At 41.7% G+C, this 23,680-nt stretch overlaps 1 protein-coding gene across 1 annotated transcript in view; it reads left to right on the top strand.

Annotated features, from left to right (window-relative positions):
* The window catches only part of ATP10A (ATPase phospholipid transporting 10A (putative)), a 114,590-nt gene extending 101,823 nt beyond the window's left edge, over positions 1–12,767 (top strand). The window contains exons 15-21 of the mRNA XM_027895806.1: positions 350–426; positions 4,190–4,315; positions 8,508–8,708; positions 9,961–10,041; positions 10,132–10,236; positions 10,581–10,768; positions 11,454–12,767. Coding sequence (XP_027751607.1) covers positions 350–426; positions 4,190–4,315; positions 8,508–8,708; positions 9,961–10,041; positions 10,132–10,236; positions 10,581–10,768; positions 11,454–12,159 — 1,484 coding nt within the window. The 3' untranslated portion in view covers positions 12,160–12,767. The remainder of the gene's footprint in view (positions 1–349; positions 427–4,189; positions 4,316–8,507; positions 8,709–9,960; positions 10,042–10,131; positions 10,237–10,580; positions 10,769–11,453) is intronic.
* Positions 12,768–23,680: the final 10,913 nt, after the last annotated feature.

Below are 23,680 nucleotides of genomic sequence, written 5' to 3'. Positions count from 1 at the left end.
CTCATTCTCAGCCACTGTTTTACTATTGGTGTAGTTCAGGCCCGATACTTTAACTTTAGGTATTACTAAAAAGAGATGGATTTGGTTTATTTTTACTTTTCTATGATCAAAAGGTCTACAAAGATCACAATGTCTTGGAAACTTTGCCCTTTGAACCTTATGTTCCAAAGATATATCCTTTTCTACCCCACATCTCCCTTAATGTACCCACCCAACACTTCGTACACACCACCCTTACTCTACTCAACCGAGAGTAACAACTCAGTGCAGTAACAACTGTTTTTCCTTTGCTTTGTTGCTTTGTTCCTGGTCTGCTAGTGACAACAAAACTGTATTTTGTCATCTTTAGGTGATGGTGCTAATGATGTCAGCATGATCCAAGTGGCAGATGTTGGTGTGGGGATCTCTGGTCAAGAAGGCATGCAGGTAATGTTGCTCATTCAGTGGAAAACACTCCCATGAAGGGGTGAAACAGGCACTTCCCACAGGTCAGATTGATCAAGCTGCCTCTGAGATAGTCAGAACAAATAAAGGAGAAGCAGCAAGTTTTGCTGAGGAATGCCAGTTTTGTTTCATAAGGGTGCTTTCAGCTTGGGTTTGAGCCTGTGCTTGTTCTCAGATCTGTGGTGAGTTTGAACACACCATCTCAGAAAATTCAACTTACTGGATCCCTCCAAGCAATATGATTAAAGAAATAATTATCTAAATACTGGTTTAAAGGAGGAAAAAAGCCCAGCTATGTATTATTTAGGAAATAAAGGTTCATCTTATTCTGGCTTTTATTCTCCTCTCTCCTATAGTGCTTGGGTATACTTCTATGGAATGGCTGCATATGACAATACAACTCCTGCACCTTATTTGCATGATGTGGTGGTGGCCCTTAGCCCAGCCACTCTCACACCTCACTCACTCAGCCTATTCAGACAGCAAAACAGTGAAGAAAGAGGAAATCGCAGCCCTTTGCAGAACCACTGCTCCCTACACATTATGCCAAGAGTTGGGTTTCTACACATTTCCTGTCACAGGGAGGAGCAGGGCTAGGGGACTTGCCTTGTAGTCTTCTGGATGTGTTTACCACTGAGTAAGAGGCACTTCTCTCATCCCCAGAAGATAGGATATGTACGTATAGGATGTATTACCTATTACCTCAGCCTCCTCCAGTGCTAGTGCAGTTCAGCTGCCACATTAGTACCAGACGTGGGCAGTAAGACACAGAGAATGAGGAAGATACCTCATTTCCACAACCTACCTTGTATTTGGGCAGACTGATTGCATAAGAAAATGGAGTAGCTGAGTATATGTCAAAGAGCTCCTCAGAGAAAGTGGGAAGTGTTTCCATCCTGAGGACCTGAGCAGATGAGCATGCTCCTTAACTTAGTTACCAGTGGGTGGTTCTCTGACCCACATTGCATTTTTTGCAACATTAGCTGGATGTTTTGCTCAAAAGAGAAGAGAGGCCTCCTTCGCATGGTACACACATTGGCTATGGAATTTTATTCCATGGGACTGCGTTAATGTTATAATTTATTTATCTGGATCAATACGCAAACTTATGAAACAAAAATTTAAATTATGAACTTGGGTGTCAACTTATGCATTTTCTGGCATGCAGATCACCAGAAGCTAGAACAGTACACTGGAGAAAAGTCAGTAGAGAGTTTTCTGATTTATTCATACACTCTTTCAATGTGTATGAATCCCTGAATCCTCTCTTGGCCATTCTTGAAGGCTGGATACTAGGGAAGACAGGGTTCAGCCTGACCCAGCAGAGCTATTACACTTGTTCTCCTTCTTCTGATCATCCCGTGAGTTCAGTCAAAGTAATCTCCAGGGCCAATAAAAGGCCATCAGTGTACTTCAAACAGACAGTTTTCAGGGCTGTAATCTGTTAAGAATGGTTCTCCAAACATGTTAGCAGCTGTAAATTAGACTCAAAAAACCCCTACTGTAAAAATATTCAGATACTCATTGTGATTATGGCATTCCAGCCATAGACCCTGTGAGTCTGACTTTGGTGGCTGGAGAGAGCAGGAGAAAAGGAATTCTGGGACTAAGCTGATGCCAAGTGTATCTGTTGTTCCCCAGTCTTCATCAGGCTCTGAGAGTTCTGCATGACTTCCACAGTATCACTCTGCAGGCAGTACAAATTCCAGAGAGCCCAGAGAAGGCTGGTTTTATGGGGTCCCCTCCAAGCCTATCAGTTAAAAAAAGTCTCCCCCAAACTCCTTGGCCTTATCATCTCATAGGAACTTACCAGCTCTTGCCATTTGTATATTAATTCAGATCACTGTTTTTGCTAATGCAAACATATAGTGCTTGTAGCATTTTTTGACTCCTCTCCCCTTTATGCCACTTTCAGTTGAGGTCATGCGTTTAAAGCAACCAGTCCTCAAATGCCCCTGGCTTTTGCAGTTATTCAGATCTGAAAGCTATTTTCTCATTAACTTATTAAACCATCTGGGTTTTTTTCTAAATGAAAGTTCAACATAGTGGAAAATGTTTATAGATCCCTTCCTTTTCTGCAAGGTCCTAAGAAATCACGCAGACCTCTTCACTGTAAACAACTGTCAGACTCGTTCACACTCAGGTACTCAGAAGGCACTGAGCATTGAGATGTCCAAAACAGTAATACTGTCTGATTCATTTTCCTTCCACATTCTATGGAAGCATGTGGAGCATGATTCACTTTTTCCTGTGAAAAAGCTGGAAGAAAAAAAATAAAATGTGAAAATCGAGGGGATATTTTGAGACTAAGTAAACATGCAAATGTAATTGGATAACACTATCTTCCTTACTGTGTTCCTCACTGTAATAAAAACAGAATAAAAAAAGAAAAAAGATCCTGACACTTCTCACAGTGTGCTGTGAAGTACTATGTTAGAAGCACAAACGAAGCTAAGGGTTTTGTTTTGACGTTGGAATAGGCTGAGATGGGGTAGAGGACAAGGAAGCAGACATAGCATAGTTCTGTTCTCCTCAAACTGCAAGATAGCTGTATGTCTGCAAGACAAATCAGACTTCTGTGCTGGGTGGTTATAACAAGTGTGTCTCAGTACCTGAGAAATCCTAGAATGTGTCAACATTTTAAAAAATGTCTCAGTGCTTATATACATCTACTGCTTAAACTGCAATGCATTCTTACGCCTTCTCTTGCATACTGTTTTAAAGTTTATTTTAATAGCTTCTACAAGCACTTACTTGGGAAAATGGAGCCCTTATGGTGACTTACCAAGAAAAGGAATTAGGAAAACTTGAAAGATGTCTCATTTAAAAATACAGTCAAAATATACCCAACAGAGCATGAAGAACATATTGCCCCTTTGGAGATTTTCACCTTTCCTTGTGTTTTTGCCGAACTGAAGTGTGAGTAGAAAGGTGATACCAAAATAGAGAAGGAAATGTAAAACAATATTAAATGAAATCTTAGTGTGATCCTAGAGCTAAGAACAATCGTGAAATAGCCATGATAACATAAGAAGGTCTCATCTAGATGTACAGGATCCTGAAATTTAGTCAGAATTAGAGAGAAACTGGGTGATTCATTTTGTCACTGTGATCTGACAGTCTGCACAGTCTCAGGGGAGACTCATCTAGTGTGATTTTTTTCATATACAGTTATAGAAAACATGAAATTTTAAAAATCCCTCAAAATAATGATATCTCAGGACAGCCCAATAAACTTCATAAACCAGGATAGCAAATGTAATTAAAATTACAGTCTTTTAACGTCCAGTAATTATGATGCAACCACTTAATTGTACTTTTCTATTTTATTCTCTGGAAATCCATTTTGCCCTGTAAGTACTCTGTAGTTTTCACAGAGAAAGATGTTACAGCCACCAAGATGTTCACACGCAGTCGCTGAGCCTTCATGCTCAGGCAATTGCAATTGCCAGCCATTCTCCCAGCTCTCACTTTTTGCTGTTGCTTTTCACCATCTGGAATGTAGACTGTAATCTCCTTTGGGTGAGGACCAGGTCGCACCGCATGTTCTGCCAAGCTGCTGGGTTTGCTCACGGGTATTTCAAATCAAACAGGCAATAGCTCCATTTCATGTGCACTGTAATGGATTTCATTCCTCATGAGCACAGTTTCCATCGACTGTGTGAGTCGAGAAGATGACTAGATTCATTGTTGGTATTGAAAGTGACGCTTTACAATGAGGATTCCAACTTTTCTTTCATTAAAGGCGGTGATGGCAAGTGACTTTGCAATCCCAAGGTTCAGGCATTTGGAGAAGCTTTTGCTTGTTCATGGCCACTGGTGTTATTCCCGACTCGCCAACATGGTGCTGTATTTCTTCTACAAAAACGCAGTAAGTGTTTGACTTGGAACCTTTGTGGAACCACATGGTTCCAGGGCTTATTTTGTGCTAAGTGAGCATTAGGTCAGCCTTGAAATGGTTTATAAATAAGCTGCAAAGAAATTTGCAGAGTTGAAAGACAGCTGGCTGCCATTTGCAGAGATATGGGACCTACTCCATAACAGCTACACTGCGCTGCTGAATGTGCAAATTAGGTAACAGAAATAACAAGCACTGCTTCAGAGAAGTTTCTTTATAGAATAGTTTTGCAGAATTTAGTTGGCTAGATACAGGAGTCTTTAATGCCAAAGCCATCCAGCATTGGTCCAAAGTAGCAGCTGAGTGTGTTTTCTCTTTCTGACCTTATCTCATCGTTGTTTGTAAATCGCTGTACATATTCCCTAGTGACTTGAGATAATTTGAGTCCTTTTTGTATCTCAGATGCAGAAACTGGGAAGTTGTTTTCCTGATTTATCTTACACCCAACTAAGCAAAAGAGTGCATTAGCAAGGAAGCACACCTTAGTAAAGAGCAGACAATGGGTCTGTATTTCCTCCCTGGTGTCTGAAACAGGTGTGAATCCAGTGCTGGGCACTGAGCCACTGGCAGCTCAACTCCTTCACCTCTACAAATGCCCTGCGCATTGATCTTGCAGTACAAAAATGATTGATTGAAAACTGCCTAACAAGACAACCAAGAACTCCACTGACGTGCACATAGATTTGCTCACTTGCAACAGCTGCAAATCACATCTTTTGCTCCAGAGGACAGTATATTAATTGTGTGCAGGAAACTGGATTTTATTTTTAGTATCAGGAAAAAAAAAAAAGCTTTCAATTTTGTAAAAGTCTCTTTCCAATTTTAATCTAATCCTCAGTTTTTATCAGGAGAAAACCATAATTTCCTCAAAATTTTGAACATCACAGGAGTACCTAAGGTTGTTAAAGAACTAATAAAGCATCTTTGAGTTAAAACAAGGGTGTTAGAATGCCTTCTGTGGTCAGAGCAGAAACTGCATGCAAATGTCCTTTCAGACACAGAAGAAAGAAGGGACTTTGCAGTCTGAGGTGCTGCCTGAGTCAGAAGTAGCAAGCAGATACCAGTAATGCTCCATTGAGTAGAGAGACACCAGTTGAAGTACAGCAGTGAAATATGTGCTGGTGTTCAAAAGCCTGAATTTTAAGGCTTGATCCTGAATGATGCAGAACATCTGTATTCTTACCCCCAGTGCTGGTTATTTCCAAGATACCAATTTACAGTATCAAATCTGATAACAAACACTTCCAAGTGTATGCATTGCCATCTTATATCAAAATATTAGCTAACAAAACCCAGAAGTAATACACATAAGACATTTCAGCAATAAGCAGTCAGAGACACTGTTTATACGTCTACATTTTCATTTTTTTTTTAAATCTTCCATTTTCTTTGGTACAAATCCCCCTGATTACAAGTATTATTCCTTATGCCAGTTTTAGTAAGACATTTTTAGAAGCTGCTGCCTCAAGGCTAGAAAATAACTGAGGAAATCTCTTTGTGTTGGCTCTGTTTTCACATCCTTCAGAGCCTTCTGAGAAATACCTGTTGCTACTGACTCTAAAACTGTAATTGGATATCCAGCATATAGACATGAATATGTCTGATACAGTGCCTGCCCTGAAGGAAAGATTATTAAAAAAGGAAATGTAGGAGCACCTGATCCTTTTGCAAGGAGACTATTCTGGCTGATTCTCCACAGAGACTTGAGATAGCTACACTGCAAATGTTCTGCAAGTTTTCTGTTTCTTCAAGTGTGTTTTTCACCATTTGCTCATACTATGAAATTTTCCAATCTCCACTAGAACCTATTTAAACTCGAAGTTTAAACTCCACATTGCTGCAAAAGCCATTTGGAAACTTAGATGACTTATATAAGATGGTGTTTGGCTTGGTGGAGATGATAAAAATACAAGTAAAATATAAACCAAAACATAGAATGACTAGAAATATCTGAGCTTGATGAAAAGGGATTTCATGTAAATAAAATTCTACCTGCGCAAGAGTGCACATCTTCCTCTTTAGACATTGTCTCTGCGAGACATCACTGAACATTTTTTAACATACTCTTCATTCACTGAGGAATTCTGTCTGGGACTACATTCATTGAACAGTCTTATCTGGCAGGGAAAGAAAGGAAACCTTTTTTGTTTAAAATCTTTATCTAAATTTATTTTGTCTTATTCAGGGGGATAATGCACAGAAGCAAGAGAGAACATTTTATTTGAAATTGAATTAAACGCTTGTTTAATATAAAAAAAGTTTCAGGGGAAAAAGAAGTTCTGATTTAAGGTTGACTACTGAAATTTTATTTGTTTGTACAGCCTTCTTTGACAGTACTGCTGAGACCCATACTAGAGGTGCTAGTAAAATTTTCAGCTGACTGTGTTTTAATCAAACTACCCATTTTTGTCAGAGCCAAACTATTTCCAAAAGAGGTTACTTTTAGCAAGGCTCTAGAGAGGAAATTTCTTAGGTCCTGGATTATCTGCATTTTCTTTTATTTTAAATGAGTGAGAGAAAGGTATCTAAATTTACCTATTTATTGCATTTTCTTTTTGAGAAATAAAGAATTTTGTTTTGTTTTGGGTGTGAATAGGATATAATTTTCTAAATATGTGCAATTTTGGAATGAAATTGCCATGTCCCAGCCAACTTTACTGAAGAGTGGTAAGCTTTGGTAACTCAGTTTGGGCCAGAGGAAGATATTTTTCTTGAAAGGTATTTATAGACACATTTCTAGAGATGATCCTTAAAAAATACTTTAACTTTCAATAGGTAAATTTATAGTATGGGCTCACAGACAGTGAGATGTATGTTGCTGCTGATATACAAGCCACTTCCATGTAGTATGCAAACATTGCCTGAGCATATGTCTACTATATATATACACAGATATATATACATTTATGTACTGCAGGAGTGACCCTCTTAATGGTGTGGCAATTTCATTTCACAAGACAGGCTTACCCTCCTTACAGCAGCTTTCACTGACTAAGCAGACCATAGACATTTTTTCCTCCTATGTTTAGATTTCAACCACATTTTGGCATACAGATAAAACAGATCTATATTTTCCTCTGTATATCTAAAATTCATGAAGGGTTAACATTCTCCAGCTGGCTGAAAGCTTTTTGAGAACAGAACGCAAAAAGAGGAGGAAGTGAGAGGAGAGGTCATGTCATTTCCCTTCTTCATGGTTAAAATGAGGAAAACCCTTGAGGAACTGTTTCCAACGTTTTTCTAGTTGCCTTTCATTTAGTATTAATCACTTTACATAGAATAATAAAAATTGTAGGTTTAGGCGAACCAACCCTGGGTGTTTATTTCCTTTCCTTGGAAGCTGCCTGTCTTTTTCTAGGCCTCAAATCCTCCATCGACAGGTGAGGTTAGCACCTCTCCTGAGCCCTAAAACCCTCAGGATTCTTCATGCTGAAGAGTGTAGAAGAAATCAGTTGTGTGGTTTGTTTCTTTTTGGGTGATTCCAACCCAACTACATGAACCATCCCCCTGCAGCTGTGTATGCAGCTGATTTCTTTATAGAACTGAAGAGTAAGGGAGACTGAGAAATCTTTACAGCACTGCTAATTTGCTGAATGCCAAAGTACAGAGACAGAATAGTTACAACAACTTTTCTAGACCCTACAGTTTCACCTTCCTTGCTGCTGCTGGTCTCATGTTGGCCTTGCTAAAAAGCTTTGCATTTATCTATTGTAGACCAGAAAAGCCTCCCAAAACATCTCAAACCAGCAGAGGATATTATTATGGAAATGTTTGTTCTTATAGTACTCATGTAAGTGCTCTGACTTCAGTACTCATATACCTAGAGGTTGTTGGTGGTTGGGAGAGCTTTTTACAGTTAGTTACATTGCACCTCAGCATTTCTCTTGAACCGAAAGTTAATTTTATGTGAAGTCATCCCTGATGCCTGAGACCTGACGTTCCAGCAGCACAAAGGGTTGCAGGCATGCCAAATGTTTGCAGCTTAACTAAGTGGTCCATACATCAGGAAGTGAGTTAGACTAGGTATCCTCAGAAGGATTGTTCATATGTTTAGCATTTATAGGTAAGTCCTTGCAGAAACAGAAATTGGAATTGTTTCAGAACACAATGGGATGATGATCCTCCTTATCTTGTTGTATTTACAGCATTAATCGTTTTGTTTCAGATGTTTGTGGCCCTTCTCTTCTGGTACCAGTTCTACTGTGGGTTCTCTGGCTCATCAATGATTGACCAGTGGTATCTCATCTTCTTTAATTTATTCTTCTCTTCTCTTCCACAACTGATCACTGGCGTTCTGGATAAGGATGTGCCAGCTGAAGTGTTAATTGCTGTACCTCAGCTTTATAAAAGTGGACAGAATATGGAGGTAAAAACTTCCTGCTTATTGTAATTTCGTTACTGAACATCTTTAGTTTCAACTGAAAACCAGCCCTGGTCCCGAAGGGTAGATGACTGATAGAAACAGTCCGAAAAGTCAGTATTATTATTTTGTGGTATATCTTATCTGAGTCAAAATCTAAAAAGTAAGCCTAAACAAAAAATAAAACCAAAACATAAACATCCCCCCCCAAGCAAATGAACAAAAAAACCCCAACCAGCTATATTTTTAATATTTGACTAGAGAGAAGTCTGGATGTTTTGTCAGTCTAAGTTGAATACCTCCCAGGCTCACAAATAGCCAGAAAGGTAAAACAGATTGCACCTTGCAGCCTAGTGTGGGCTTTCACAGAATAACCTCAAAGTACTTACTCAAAACTTCAGGCCCCAGCCCTTTACAAACAGTCTGAAGAGAAAGATGGCTTTGGGAGTAAACATGGTCTGTCTTCAGCTGGCAAACTGAGAAGTCTCCCAGCTTCACAGTGCAATTATGTCTCATAGACAAGCCCAGAGATCATTCTAAATTATTTTGGAATTTATTGGTCATATTCTTTGCATAGTTACCTAAAAAGGTATTTTAAAAACTTAAAAATCCTGCTTCAGGTAGGGTCTCTTTCAAAAAGATATCACCAATTCAAAGCCTATAGAATTACAAAATAATTTAAATGGCTCTGGAGGCCATCTGATCCAGACCCCTGATCAAAACAGCTTCAAACCTAGATAAGGTTTCTCAGGTCTTTAACTAGTCTAGTTTTGAATGTTTCCAACAGTAGTAATTCCATAGTCCCTCTGAGCAACCTGATGCAGTAATTAACCACATGTTAGTTCCGTAGGCCAAATGTTACCATAATTTTTTCCAAGCATCTTTCAATTCCCATTTTTAGGCTGCAGTGATATTATTCATAAAAGGAAGGAGACTTGATAAACCTAGTCATTTGAGATGTAGACTATATCCCAAAATGAAGTAAAACTTTTGCCATTTACAAACTGTTTTTTCTTATATCTGGGTATGACCATCCAAAAAAAAGAAGCAAAAGACTTTTATCCCAGAACAGAGTGACTTGCAAGTAGACTCCTCAGGCTTCATCCCCCAGGTCATCTGAGTGATTGGCGAAGCTATGAAGCTATTTGCCCAAGCCCTTAAAACTACCCATTGAAATATATCCCTCAAAAAAACTATCCTGGCAAATAGCGTTTTCATTATAAACTGATTTGATTTTTTTTTTTTTTTTATGACACAGGAGTACCAACCACACATGTTTTGGATGAACATGATTGATGCTATGTATCAAAGTCTGGTTTGCTTCTTCATTCCCTATTTTGTAAGTGTTTGGTTTAAGACATTCTATTTTAAGCATTTTTAGGAGAACTGGCAGTGTAGCTTAGGCTAAGTTCCATCTTCTTTCTTACAGACATACTATGATTCGGAGGTGGACATCTTCTCCTGGGGAACTCCCATCACCACAATAGCTCTTTTCACCATCATACTGCATTTGGCTATTGAAACCAAAACTTGGGTAAGGTACCCACAGCCTACATAGAAACTCGCTGGCATGTACATAATTCTTCTCTTAGTACCATCTTTAAAAAACAGAAGCTTGTTGTTTCTTTCCCTCAGCACATTCTATTTTTAGAAGCATTTTAAACAAAACATGAAAAAGATTTTTAACTGTGATCTGCAAACAGCTTTGTAGAGTTATATCTATAATAAGAGTTTTTAAATATGCAAGGCTCTAAACTCTTTGCTGTGCATGGATTTGACTCCAGAAATTAAGAAGTTTTAATTAAGGGTCGCAGCAAGCTTCTCAGAATATAAAGATTCATTATACTTTTGTTGTTGTTGTTTTTTGTTTTGGTCTAGACTTTTCTCCACTGGTCATCTTGCATCTTCAGTATCATTTTATTTTTCTTTGTGGCCCTGGTTTACAATGCTTCCTGCCCAGTCTGCCATCCTCCATCCAATCCCTACTGGACTATGGAAAGGCTGATGGGAGACCCTATATTCTACTTCACTTGCATTATATCACCAGTCGTTGCATTGCTGCCCAGGTATTGTATCTTCTCTCATATCTTTTCATGTATAGGAGGGCATTTTATGCATGTGATTGGGAGGGCGATAAACATTTCTTTTTCCACTCCATCTCTTCCATTTTGCTTTACCAGCCAAGTCAGTTTTTTTCAGCAGCTGATTTTATGAAGTCAGGTTGTCTAACCTATTCTGTACTCCTGACCACAGGAAAAGACCACAGCTTATGGCCATAGACCACAGGATTGGGATAATTATAGACTGTTGGTCGAACTTCCTGGCCATGCAGAGATTTGCTACCCTGTGAGGTTTTCAGTGATGCTTCTAGATTCAATCCATCCTCACATAAAGTGCACAGTACAAAAATTCTGATGGTATGTTGTGGACCTACTTGCCTATTTGTGGATGTAGGAGGCTGATCCAAAATGCCTTTGATTCCTCACCAGGAAGGATGAAAGGCTGTGTGTAATCACAAGGTGGATCACTGACTAAAGATGCAGATTTATTACTCTGCTTGTTATTAATCAAAATATTAGCATAGCACTCAGAGCTTTCCATCTGCAAGCTTGCTTGTGTCAAGCATAAGAAAAACACATAGAACATTCTTGTTTTTCTGTGTTGTACTTTTGTCTTGAATATTTTCTCTTAATAACATATTGGGTATTTCCTTCTTTCATTTCTTTTCACATGTGCATTCTCCTCTTGCAGATTCCTGTACAGAACCCTTCAGGGAACACTATTCCCGACCCAGCTTCAGCTTGGACGCCAGTTGAGTAAACTGGCTCCAGAGATTCGCACCCAGCTTCTGACCAAGTTGAATGTAAAGGAGACAGTACGTCAGACACAACCCTTTGCAGACAGTTTCGCACTAAGCCTTGGCTCAAACGCTAGTGATTGTTATAAGGCTAATAACCAAAGCACACCTTTGCCAGCATCTCCTCAAACAAGTGAGTCGCTTTTCCAAGAGCAAACAAAGGCAGAACATAAAACAGATCAGACTGTGGCTGTCTCTCCCCAGGGTGCTGTGTTGTATGGGGAAAACAAGCTCCCCTCGTCAGCAAGTAGTCTGGAAAGGTCCATGGGATTTCATGAAGTTAGATGCGGCACTTCAGAGCTGGAGCCGTTGCCTGTGGGAACAACATTCCCATGGAGCTCAGCAGTCGACCAAGCAGACTTCGGTTTGTTGAAGTGGATCACATCAACTCCGTTGTTCAGTCACATTGGGACTGTTTTACAGGTGTCATCGAGCAGTTTACAAAATGAAACACAGGACAGTATGTGTGTGCTTGGCTCTTCTTTGCATGTGGACTTCAAAGGCTTAAAAGAACAGAGCTCAAATAACTTGCAGGACAAAATGAAAGGAACCCCAGCTGATCATTGTAAAAATGACAATTCTGAGACCACCTTTTTATGACATGGGCCGTAAATATATTTATATATTTTCTATTTGCACACATTTATAGTGAGATTACTCTATTTGTTTCCAAAGGTGAAACAGAGGATCAAAGGTACAGAATGATTATTTAAGAATGTTTAAATACAGTCTATTGAAATAAGAGCTTTAAATATAAAAAGAAACACTTGAAAGTTCCATTTATATTGTTTTATTTTTTCATCTCATTTTGTAAGGAAATGCCATCTCCTTATTTTTCAGATGCTTCTCTTTTATTCTGACACATACTGTAAAAGTAAAGGGTCTATCTACCATATTCAAAAGGATTAGATTCAGCAACAATTGTTGATATCATTATAGACCATTTAGTAATTAAGGAGGAAAAACCATGATAATAAAAAGTCGCTGTATTCCATCCATCATCTGTTTGCCAGGGCGTTTTGTCACTGAAGCAACCCATTAAGCAAAGCTGTGGAATTATTATACACCTCTCTGTAAATGTTAACAGTATCTTACCAAGGCATTAATAATACTGGTATTTTATAAATGACACCATGTTCTGATATTGCAGCCATAGTATTTTATGTGTCATGATAAAACAATAAATAAATAAGCATCCATATTGCAAAGTGACTTCCCAGTCTGATGTTAATTGTAAGTCAGCCCTTCACTTGGAGTAGGTAGCATTTGGCTGGGCATGGCCTTACCTCAGGCTGTTCAACTTCCAAAAAAAAGCTGCAGCTTGTTTATGAGGGAGGATTTGGTGGCAAAGAACAGGTATATTGTGTCTGCTGTAGCGTTTGAGCTGGGAAACCTGTGATCTGTGCTGGAGCACTACCATGAGTAGGCTAGTGGTGTTTAAGAGGTCTGTCCTGCTTGCTACTGGGGTGGAGGACCAGGGTGGAGTTTTGTTAGGCGCCTTCACAGTTGTTTCAGTCAGGTTAAATCGAGTCCTTGGGGATGGTGAAGGGGAATGGCCAGCTGCAAGGGTGCAGTGCTATGCAGAGTATTTGAGCCTGGTCTAAAGCAGGCTAGCTCCAGTCCCAAAAGCAGGGAGCTGCTTTCTGAGCTGCTGGTTGTGAATCACAAACTGCCACTGGTACGTGGGTGTGCAGCTGCACTGTGCCAGCCCGGTGGATCCTGGGGGGGGCTTTAGCCTCGGAAAGCTGGTTGGTTCTTTCATACCTGGTCACCGTGACCGTGCATGAAGTAGCTGCTGCACTTCTTTTCCTCATCACAGGTTTTCGGATGGCCTTCGCCTTGGTTGCCATCGGTTGTATAAGGCCAGAACTTGTTCATGGCATGCTCTGTGCCTGGCAACCTGCCTCCCATGTGGATTGCCTCAGCATGGTAAAACACGGTGCCTACCATCTGTCACTTGCTAATCCACTCAGGATCTTTTTTTTCTAAAGATTTATACACTGGCCTCTTTCCCAAAGGCTGAATTGATAATATGATACTGTAAAATGCCAATGAAAGGGAGAGATGAAAGCAATGTAAATAAGAGCAGTCAGCCTGTAAATGTGTTATCCTGATGAAACATGACACATCCACATGTAGCTAAACTGCATTTTGGGATTAGAATTGACTAGAGACAGGGCAAAGACGCTAAGGGACTCACTATTGCAGTCTCCTGTGAACAGCTTTTAGCACATGATTGATTTGGAAAAAAAGAATGCGAAGCAGAACTTCTTCCTTTTGTCCTTGAGTTAAAGAGGAACATGGGTTTATGTGTGTAGATTTTAATGGAGGAAGGCACATCTATGGACTAATTCGTTACTGACTTAAAACTCTTGATATTTCTCTGCTTTATATTAGTTGCAATAAAAATGCGACAGTTGGTGGGCACCTACAAGGGTAGGTGGGTAGATGCCAATGCAAGCCAGCAGCCTCTGCGGTGTGGGTCTTGACACACACTCTCCTGTCACGGGGAAGGGAGACTGCGGGACTCGGCTCAGCTGTAGACCTCCTTTGCAAAGGTTTCTAATGGAGTGAGACAGGTCTAGACATTTCTGCTTGCTCTACCAGCCTTCTCAGTCTTGATAGGAAGTCTGTTGGGATGACTTTGCAGATAATTTTGTGCGAGGTTAGCTGGTTGTATTTAACACAGACTATGCAAGGCTTGCCATTGTAAATAACTTCTCTGTTGTGGAGCTTCAGTGTCTTTTAATGTCAGAGGGGAAATTGAATGACACTTTGAAATGTGTAAATGTTGCCATCTGGTTAGAAACCTTCATCTGCTGTAAAATAGGATATCACAGAAGGACACAGCATCCAGTAGGACGTGGGCAGAGTTCATAGGTTTGCGGGGCGTTAAATTCTGTCATAGCAGGAGCTTGCCAGGGATGTCACACGTGTATGCCCTCTATCAGCTACTGTAGTAGCCCCAATAGCCTGGTGAGGCTCTCTCGAGCTTTTTGACTTGTCGGCATCTTTCCACAGCAGGGTTGGTGTCCCGCAGGCCTTCATGGGACTTGCCTCATGCTGGCAGCAGAAAGGGCTGGAGCATCACTGGGCTTTGGCTCAGAGCTATATTTCATTATATTCTTTTCAAAAAGAACCTAAATTTCTCCCTGGCCACGCTTTTGTGATACAAAATTCAGTTTAGTTGTTGTACTTTCAGTGTTTCAAAGACTATTTGTGTAGGTAAGGGGTAAAAGGGCTCCTTTGGGACTGAGAGCTGCTCCTGCATTGCCAGATAGATCTGTTAAGTTGCCATTGGAAGTGTAAAAGTTGTACATCTGCATCATATATTTAGGGAAACTGTAGATCTAGAACCTCAGCTGCTGCAACCATCATAGCCCCTCCAATGTCTGCAAGCTGACTTGCCCCAGCTGGGAATCAGGCCTCAATAATTGGTCTATTTTGTTGCAAAATCATAAAAAAAAATTCCTTAAAGATATATTTTGAAATGGCTAAGGTGTAAATATTCCCTTCGTACTAAAAGATAAAATATCTTTATTATGGCAGCAATCCTTAAAAAATGTATGAGTTTAACCTTAAATAAACTAAGTAATGCTGCTGACCTTAATGGAGAAGTGGCCTCAGCAGGGTTGCTTGTGTGACTACTGATAAATAGGGAAATGTGCCACACTGAGGCCAACCTGTGCCAAATCTACACAGCAACTTATCTAGAGGCACAGAACTAAGTCAGTAGGATGTCAGCAAGCGAGTTGAATCCATTTTCTTTTGGGAGACACATTGCAAAATCATATAAATAAAGTGTAATTTAAACCACAATTTTGAGGGGGAAAAAACCAAACAGATTTCACATTTGGAAAGAAAATATTAAGCAAACTAATTATTTACATTTTAAATCAGTTCTCTCTTCAGCTGCCAGAAGACAAACACATCAAAGCGTGTTATTTGCTGGGCTTTGGTGATTGTCAGCATTTTGAAGCTGCGATTAATATTTGAAACATTTTAGCTAAATAAATACTAATTGCCTTTTGAAGCTGTATACATTGATTTTAATAAAATAGAAGTAAAGTTTTGAAGTTATTCCTGTTGGTGCAGTTGAGCAGTTGTTATATCAGGCAAAACAAAGCTTTAAATTCATGAGACCAATCCACAAAAAGCATGCAGCTATTTATTAAAAGATTCCACAAGGCAATTAAAATGATAACTGTGTTTGGTCTTTTACCAACAACGGCCCCCTGTACACTGTTTCAAATATTTGCAGTGAACTGAGCAAGCACTTCTACATCTGCTCGACATTGTTGGCTGAAGTAGTCCAGATCAAATTGATGACTGAGAAGAAGCGAGTTGTGAATTAAGCATCACAGTGTTCCATATTTCTTACTCTTATTTATGTGAACCAAGTTCTCGGTGATTTAACCATTTAAAAAATTTCTTCTGGATATGTAAAGGTCTTTTAAAAACAGTCAGAACTCTTCTATCAGGTTGGCACTCTAATCTCAGAAATCATAACTCCCACATATACCACATGTCAAAACAGGAGCAAAACAATGTGCCAATATTTTTTCAAGATTTTCCATCTATACATCACTGCTCTGGGTGCCCAGGCAGTCATGAACCTGCTTGCCACCCTCCTGCCCAGGCTGTGGAACCACAGCCCTACCCCCTGATTAAAATTTCTTCAGACCCTTTCAAATTATTCAAACAGAGATTGCTCTTGCTTCCATTATATAACTTCCTCAACTACCTTCACTGAACCTTGACTTGTCATTTATTCACACCCAATTCACTGCCAAGGACAGCAGTCTGTGCTTGCTCCCAGTACATCTCCTGAAGGCTCTACCCACTTAGTCAGCAAGTACTGCTTTGTTATGCCTTGAGCCACCTTTCTAGTGTCACAATCACTTTTTGCTCTACTCCAGGCCTGTACATCCTAAACATTACAGGCTGACCACCTGATCCACATACAGCAGATATGTAGGATTTGAGGTTTATCCATTAAAGTTGCTTTATGAAAGGATTTTGCACATATACTGGCTTCAGTACTGGGAGATGTTCAATTTAAACTCTGTCAGAAGTGCATGTGGTTGAATCATCTGGGATTGACAATTCATAAAACATAAACATAAAATCTGCATCAAAATCTGAACTAAATACATAAATTTTTAAAAGCCTCATGTTTTTGCAGCAGTTAGTTCTTGATTCAGACTGATCTGTGTCTTGGGCATTGTTCAGTCCAGCATTAAATTGAGCACTGTGCTTTTGTAACAGTGTGCAAGTGGCAGTTCCAGAAAATGATTCTGATACGAGCCATGAGCTGCGATGGAGCAAGTATATGCCAAAGACACTGCAGAACCTTCCAGAGAAAGGGTCATGCAGATGTAGCAAAATGGGAGAGGAAAAGCACTGTTAGATGCTATTCACAAGTCCCAAGGCTGTTGGAGAGATGAGGGGATCTTCAGAGTTTTCCAACCACATTGGTTTTACCTTTGCAAAGGTTCTGCACATTTCCCTTTCTGCCTGCTGGTGGACTTTGCTCCATTGGGCTTAAATTTCACTAGAGCTGCACCACAAGTGAATTTGACATGTTACTTGCAGCTGAGAATGGATAATGGGATTGGACACCCATCTAATGATGACTTGGATGGAGGTAGGTTGGCACTTGCTTTGCAAACAGGAACGTGCTGGCTGTGGCCTGGTCAGGAGCTTTCCCAAACCAAGGACCAGGGCAAGTCCCAGTAGTAGTTCCAGTGTTCCTCACTGTGTCAAAAACCAGGGCAGGAGCCAGAGCAGGGGGGACCCCAGTGCCCTCCCATGCATGCAGGATGCAAGCAGCCCTCCATTGCACACTAGGTTGAGACCACAAATGTGCTGGCAGTGTCCAGGACAACTTTGGGCTGCTGGTGACTGGGAAGAGAAGCAGCAGATAACATGGCAGCAAAACCTCCTGCTCCATGAGGATTCTCCTGTGCAGTGCGTAAATGTTTGTCTGACTCCATATTTGTCTCCCATGCTAATATAAATCCTGAGCATTGGAAAGCCCCTGAGATGGCTGCACTTCTGGCAGTTAAAGACACTATGGGGAGTCCTCTGCTGCCATCTGAAGGGGCCCCTTGAAGTATGATGTTGCTGCACTGTGGGTACAGGCACCTTTGCCGTTAGTAATAGCTCCAGTGGTCATCTCATGTGCCTCTCATGAGGGTCGTTCACGCTGAAGGAGACTGCATGATTGCATCCTGATCATATCTTCAGTTGAAAAAAAACTACAGCATAATGTTTTACCCTGGCTTAAAAGGTTCAACAGGGGACAATTTTGAGGTGTCTCTAGGTCTGGAAAACCATATCAAGATGAGTGTTTTGCAGTTGTCCTGGGCTGTGAAACACTGTAGTGTATCAAGCATTCAGAGGGAAGCACACTTTGTGTGCTTCAAAATTTCCTGGAGTTTCCTGTGGGGGTGGCCACCCCTAAACCTCAGAATCTAGAATTAGAAGCTGTTGTTGAAAATGGTAACAGTGCCATGAGGACTGTGCTTAATTTACATGGGAAAAGAGCAGTTAAAAGAAAGGACTAACTTTTAAGGAAGGTTTTTCACATAGCTGCATGAGGAATTATCTCTATTTTGAACAGCAGCTTCCATGTGGCTTTAAATACAGCTATTTGCTCTATGCAGTAATGTCTCCCCTGACACATGAAGTCCAGCTCTACATAAATCCTTCCAAGACGAGGTTTAGCATATTACAGCCAGGGCAAAGAGAGCCAGGCCCTGCAGACAGCTCTGCTGCTGGAAGGACTTTAGTTGGGTCAGCTATAATAGTCCTGTTTCATCAGTTTGTCTTGCATAGCGCCTGTCTGTGATGTAGCCCTGTGCAAGGTATGACTAAACAAGAAGCTTAAAAGCAGATTAAAGACATTAACACTTAGCTTGGTCATGGCTGTTGCTGCAACATACCTGGAAATATACAATGCATGGAAATACACCATGCATGGAAATAGTCTCTTAGCGAACACAAAATGCTTGGAAGAGCCTTCTGAGAGACTGGAAAAGGTGTCAGTGAAGAGCTGGCACAAGGTAAATAAAAACCACTCAAACTGGGTGGAGTGCCCATTCCCTCTGAAGGGAGACATGTTGGGACTTTACCTCGTCTTTATTATCTGGGCAGTTGCCTCAGCCAGGACAGGGTGCGGGTATCCAGAGGCAGTGTTGACTCAGAGCTGGACCAAGGGGCCTCTCATTCTGGCCCTGCAACCCTTTGACGCAGCACTGCTGTAGCTAAAGTTAGCGTTTCCTGGCCCAAAATTCCCAGTGGTATATTACTGGTGTTTATTCATCACATTTTCCAAAAGCTGCAGGTTTTAAATTTTCTGGTTTATTCCTGGACAACCTGTTTTACGTGCATGAAGGCACCGAACTGTCCCTGCAGTCAGACTTGCTTGGATGCAGTTCCCACCTTTCCACCTTTTCTCACTTTCCTCCCCAAAACATGATGCCCACAAAAAGCCACTTGTCTTTCAGAAACTCAGACCATGACAGAGATATTGCTCACCATTTACACACCTAGAAACAAAACAGGAGTGTGCTAATGGAAACAGCAGAGACGCCTCTGGTTTAAGTAGTGTCTTGTCCTGCACGTCCTTCACGACCCCCTCAGCTGCCCACTGAAGTCACTGACGCTGCTTCTTGTCCTATTTGTTACGTGCAAACGCTCCAACACTTGAGAGCAAGAAGGAGGATATTGAGCTTTTCACTTTAAAAACCTGAAAATGCAAAGCTCTTCCTTTTTTTTAATCAAAATGCTGATGAAAATGTGGGGGTTGTGTTTACAAAAAAACCAAATTACCAACAAACTCTTTCAATCAGCCGTGTGTACTGTTAGAGATGCATGAACTAATTTTATCCCGAGTGGGCTGGGTGTTTGCAGTTTGTAAGATCCCTGTCATTTTGCAGACACAATTAACTTTGTAGCTGGTTTGTTTTACTAAACACCCAAGAACTCAATAGAACCATTATAGTTGAAAGAAATTCAATATTCAGCTCCTTGTAAGATGATGGAAATAGAAAGTTTGAGTTGGTGTCATCTGGAAACTGAGGGCAAACGATGACACTACTGCAGGCACTGCAGGCACAGACTCTCTCCCCTGGGTCCCTGTGGAAATTATCAAAATCAGTGAAGGTACTAAGAGCTGAGAATTATCTGAATTTTTCTGAGTTCTGAAGATTAAGAGTGAACTAATTCATGTGTCTACAACCATCAAAACGATGTGGAGCATTTTCTGCCCATTGTATGTTGCTTTAAGCAAGGCCCACAGTGCAAGGAAGCCAGGGTCTTGGATTATTCTGTGCTAAGGAGAGAAAGAAATATGTTGACTTTTCCAAAAATACCCCATGTGGTTTTATTACATTCAGTTGGCTGCTGTTGTAGCTCACCAGCAACAACCACCTTGCCAGGTCATCCAGGACTGAAGTCAAATGATGTGAGGTTTTGGGAACACATCAAATACCAAGAGGTTTCAGGGACACCTTTGCCCCCATCTGCCCTCCAGGGAAGGGGTGACAGTGGAGATGGGGGACCATCCCAGCCCTCTTTCAGCCTCTGGCAAATCTGCACCTTCCCTATTGCATGGGGCACCTCCAGCCCCTGGTCATCTCCCTTCAGGGGCAGCAGCACAAGCAGAGGAAACATGTTCAAATGCATCTCCAAACAAGCACCCATGGACTCTTCTTCTCCCCCCAGCTCCCTGTTCTCTTCTCAGTCTGACATAAACATTCACTCAGATCTTGTTCCAGGCAATTTTACTTCTCTGCGTAGCACTACAGCAATTTCATCCCATGTACTGCAGCCAGGGTTTGTTCTTCATCCCAGAGGTCCTTCATAAAAATAAAATACAAAATACCACATTTTTATGAGTAGGAGGGTGGTTGACAAGGGACAGTTCTGGGACACAAGCCCTCCTAAGCCTGTGTACACCAGGAGGTGCTTTACCACATAATAATTTTATCCATAGGTGCACCACCAGTATTTTCCATCCCCTGGCACCACAGAATGAAGAAAAAGGCTGCTAAAAAAATAATAAAAATCAGCCTGTCTTCTTGTCTCTTCCAGCACTGCTCTCTGAGTGTGGAATTTTTCCTGCCCAGCAGCCCTGTGTCAGAAACAGTTCTTCAGCTCATCATCCTCATCCGTCCTCAAGGATGGGTCCACAGCACAGCCCAGAGGTCACCGTTTCCAGCTGGGTCAGACCAGGGACAACTCTGCTCTCCGGAGCCATCAGAGCCCACTGCTGGGTTTTGAAGAGGAGAACACTTTTATTTTTCAAGGCAAGCAGAAGGGAGCATGCAGACTTCTTCAGTTCTAAATAATTGGCTCTTGAACACTACTTAGAGGTAATTTAGTGTTGTCTGAAGAGAGAGAAACGCAATTACATTTCCTGATGTTTGGAGAAGGGGAAAAAAAGAAAACAAAACAGGAAAAATATGAGTGACTATATTACCACAAAGTGGGCTTTTTGGGAGGCTTTTTTGTTTTCTTTTTTTTTTCATTTATCACCTGCTTGAAGTCCAAAAAAGCCCTCGTATCCCTCTATTCCCAGTACTGGTCTTCCTTTCCAGCCGCTTGTTATCTACAAACAGAAAGTGCTTCTGCGCAGAGGGAGGAAAAAAAAAAGTTAATTAAAAAAACCCCCTGTTTCATTAATTTGAAAGCAGTGTGGATATTTTAAACCTGTAACAAGGTGCCTCAAAACAAAAGCTCAGCTCTAAGGGTCTCTAAGTAGAAAAAAACCACATTTTGCTCCTTACAGAGTTAAAATCTGTAAAATTTTTAATTATATTTGCTTCAGATTTAAGTGAGACTTCTCCTTAAGAAACCAATTTGAGACAGGTTTATGAAGACAATGTAAAAGGTCAGAATACCGTTAATATGGAAAAGTGCCATACTATATTGAAATTGTTTTTCAAGCTTCCCAAAAGAGCACATGCACTGCTAACTAACCCTATACCTAATTACTACTTTTGTCTCCTCTCCTCATTTTTCAAGGGTCTAGGTTTCTGGGAAAGCTGTCCTTAGCCCAGAGGTCCCAAGGGCCCCTTCGGTCTGCGCAGGGCATACAAGTACACGAGGGGCTGGGCGGTGCATGGGCACAGCAGGTGCTCATCTGTGTCAGACTGTGACAAACCTCCAAAATAAACTTCCAAAATAAACCTCCAAAATAAACCATCACGCAAAGGCAAACTTGTCTGCTGCCTCCCACAGGTCATTAGGAGCTTCCCCTGCAAGGCTGGTTCTAGAGCTTTTCTCTGGCAGTGCGAGGCAAGCAGACAGGCTTTAGACCCAATAGGGAAATAACACACAAGCCAGCAGAGAAAGAGTAATGGGGGGGGGGGGGAATTAATTTTGTTTCTAGCATTACAAAATAAAAGATGCCACAATGCTGATCAGTTTTAATAAGGCGTTTTCTTTCTTTTCCTCTCCTTGATAACATGTGTAGCTCCATAAATCTTGGCATTCAGAGTCCCTTTCTCCAGTCCTTTGTAACCAAAGTGCAGATGCATTTGTAGACCAGCTAAGGAGTGAGCCATCTCCCTGGCCTAAATTACCTCAGTGACATGTACTCAGTCAATGGGTACAGCTGAATAAACCACCCCACTCACATTTAGCTGCCATCTCTATACGAGACAAGGAGGGCTGATTGGGAAGGCAGCACCTTTCCCCTGCACCAGCACAGCCAGAAGGAGAAAAGGAACTCTGCTTCAGTGTCAGGGCAGCAGGCTGTAGAGGGACATGACAGGATTCAGCTGTGGGGTGCCACAGGATTCAGCAGAGCCTGGCAGGGTACAAGACATGTGTGCTGCAGATGCTGCCCTGGGCTCCCCGGGCTACTGGTAGGGACAGGACGTCACCCCTGCAGAGGCAGCTGCCATCGTCCCCGTGCAAACTCCTGGTGCGCAGATAAAAGCCCAGTGACTGCGTAGAGGAGCTGGGAATGCCTGTGCTTGAGAGACTGCTCAATGTACAGATGTCAGGTTTACTTCTTTATATAAAAGCCTGCATGGTTTGCAGGCAGGCCTCCCAGATATATGTGTTCATGTCTGAGGCATATTTCTCATCTCACTGAAAGGGCAGCGCAACTTGACATCTCATTTTGGCACCCAGCATGGCTGTATCTTGTATTTGCAGGCCAGAGCAAATTGCCTCAAGGCCCGTGTAAGAATTATAGACCGAACTGATCATCTATCAGACTACCAGGACAGAGGTTCCTTGCTGGTTTCAGCCACGCACCCAGGAGGAAAACTGACTGATGACTCCCATTCAAACCGTGAAATGAAACCCAGCAGGCACAGAGCAACTCTCCCGACTCTCGTGTCTCCTCCCACCCCACAACCGAAAAGTCCCAACCACTTCTGCAGGCAGAAGTTCCCCTTCAGGAAGCACCTGCTGGCAGCCCCTTTTTGTATCTTACACATGTGCTTGCTCCGAGAAGGTAAGAAGGTTATATGAAAGCAGAGCTGAACCTGCCATTGAACATCCCCTTGGGATTTAGCACAGTTTAAGAAAGGAGGGAAAAAAAGACTGAATTAGACACACAGGCTTAGACAGCCCTAAAATTGAAGGTTCTGTGCTCAGAAGACTATGGTAAGGCAACCTGTCCCCCCCACAGCCCCTGGAGGACCCCAGGCTAAAGCAGAATGATGCCCAAAGGAGGTTGTGACCCCATGGGAAGCCTACACCAGAGCAGGTTCTGAGCAGGACAGGACCTGTGGCATGAATCCCCCCTGGGGACACAGGTCCTACCAGCAAACCTGCTCCAGAGATGGACCCACTTTGGAGTAACCTGTTCCTGAAGGACTGCACCCCATGGAAGGGGCTCACGCTGGAGCAGTTTATGAAGAACTGCAGCCTGTGGGAAGGACTCACACTGGAGAAGTTCATGGAAGACTGTCTCCCATGCGAGGGACTCCACATGGGAGCAGGGGAAGAGTGTGAGGAGTCCTCCCTCTGAGGAGGAGGGAGCAGCAGAGAAAATGTGTAATGTACTGATCCCAGCCTCCATTCTCCATCCCCCTGTGCAGCTGGTGGGAGGATGCAGAGGAAAGCAGGAATGAGGTTGAACCTGGGTAAAAGGCAT

This window comes from Empidonax traillii, unplaced genomic scaffold, assembly GCF_003031625.1.
Source record: "Empidonax traillii isolate 1590-97213 ecotype Southwest subspecies unplaced genomic scaffold, ASM303162v1 scaffold469:size586335, whole genome shotgun sequence".
Classification (NCBI taxonomy): Eukaryota; Metazoa; Chordata; class Aves; order Passeriformes; family Tyrannidae; genus Empidonax; species Empidonax traillii.
Note: the sequence above shows the minus strand (reverse complement) of the source record. Positions and strands in the feature narration are given on the sequence as shown.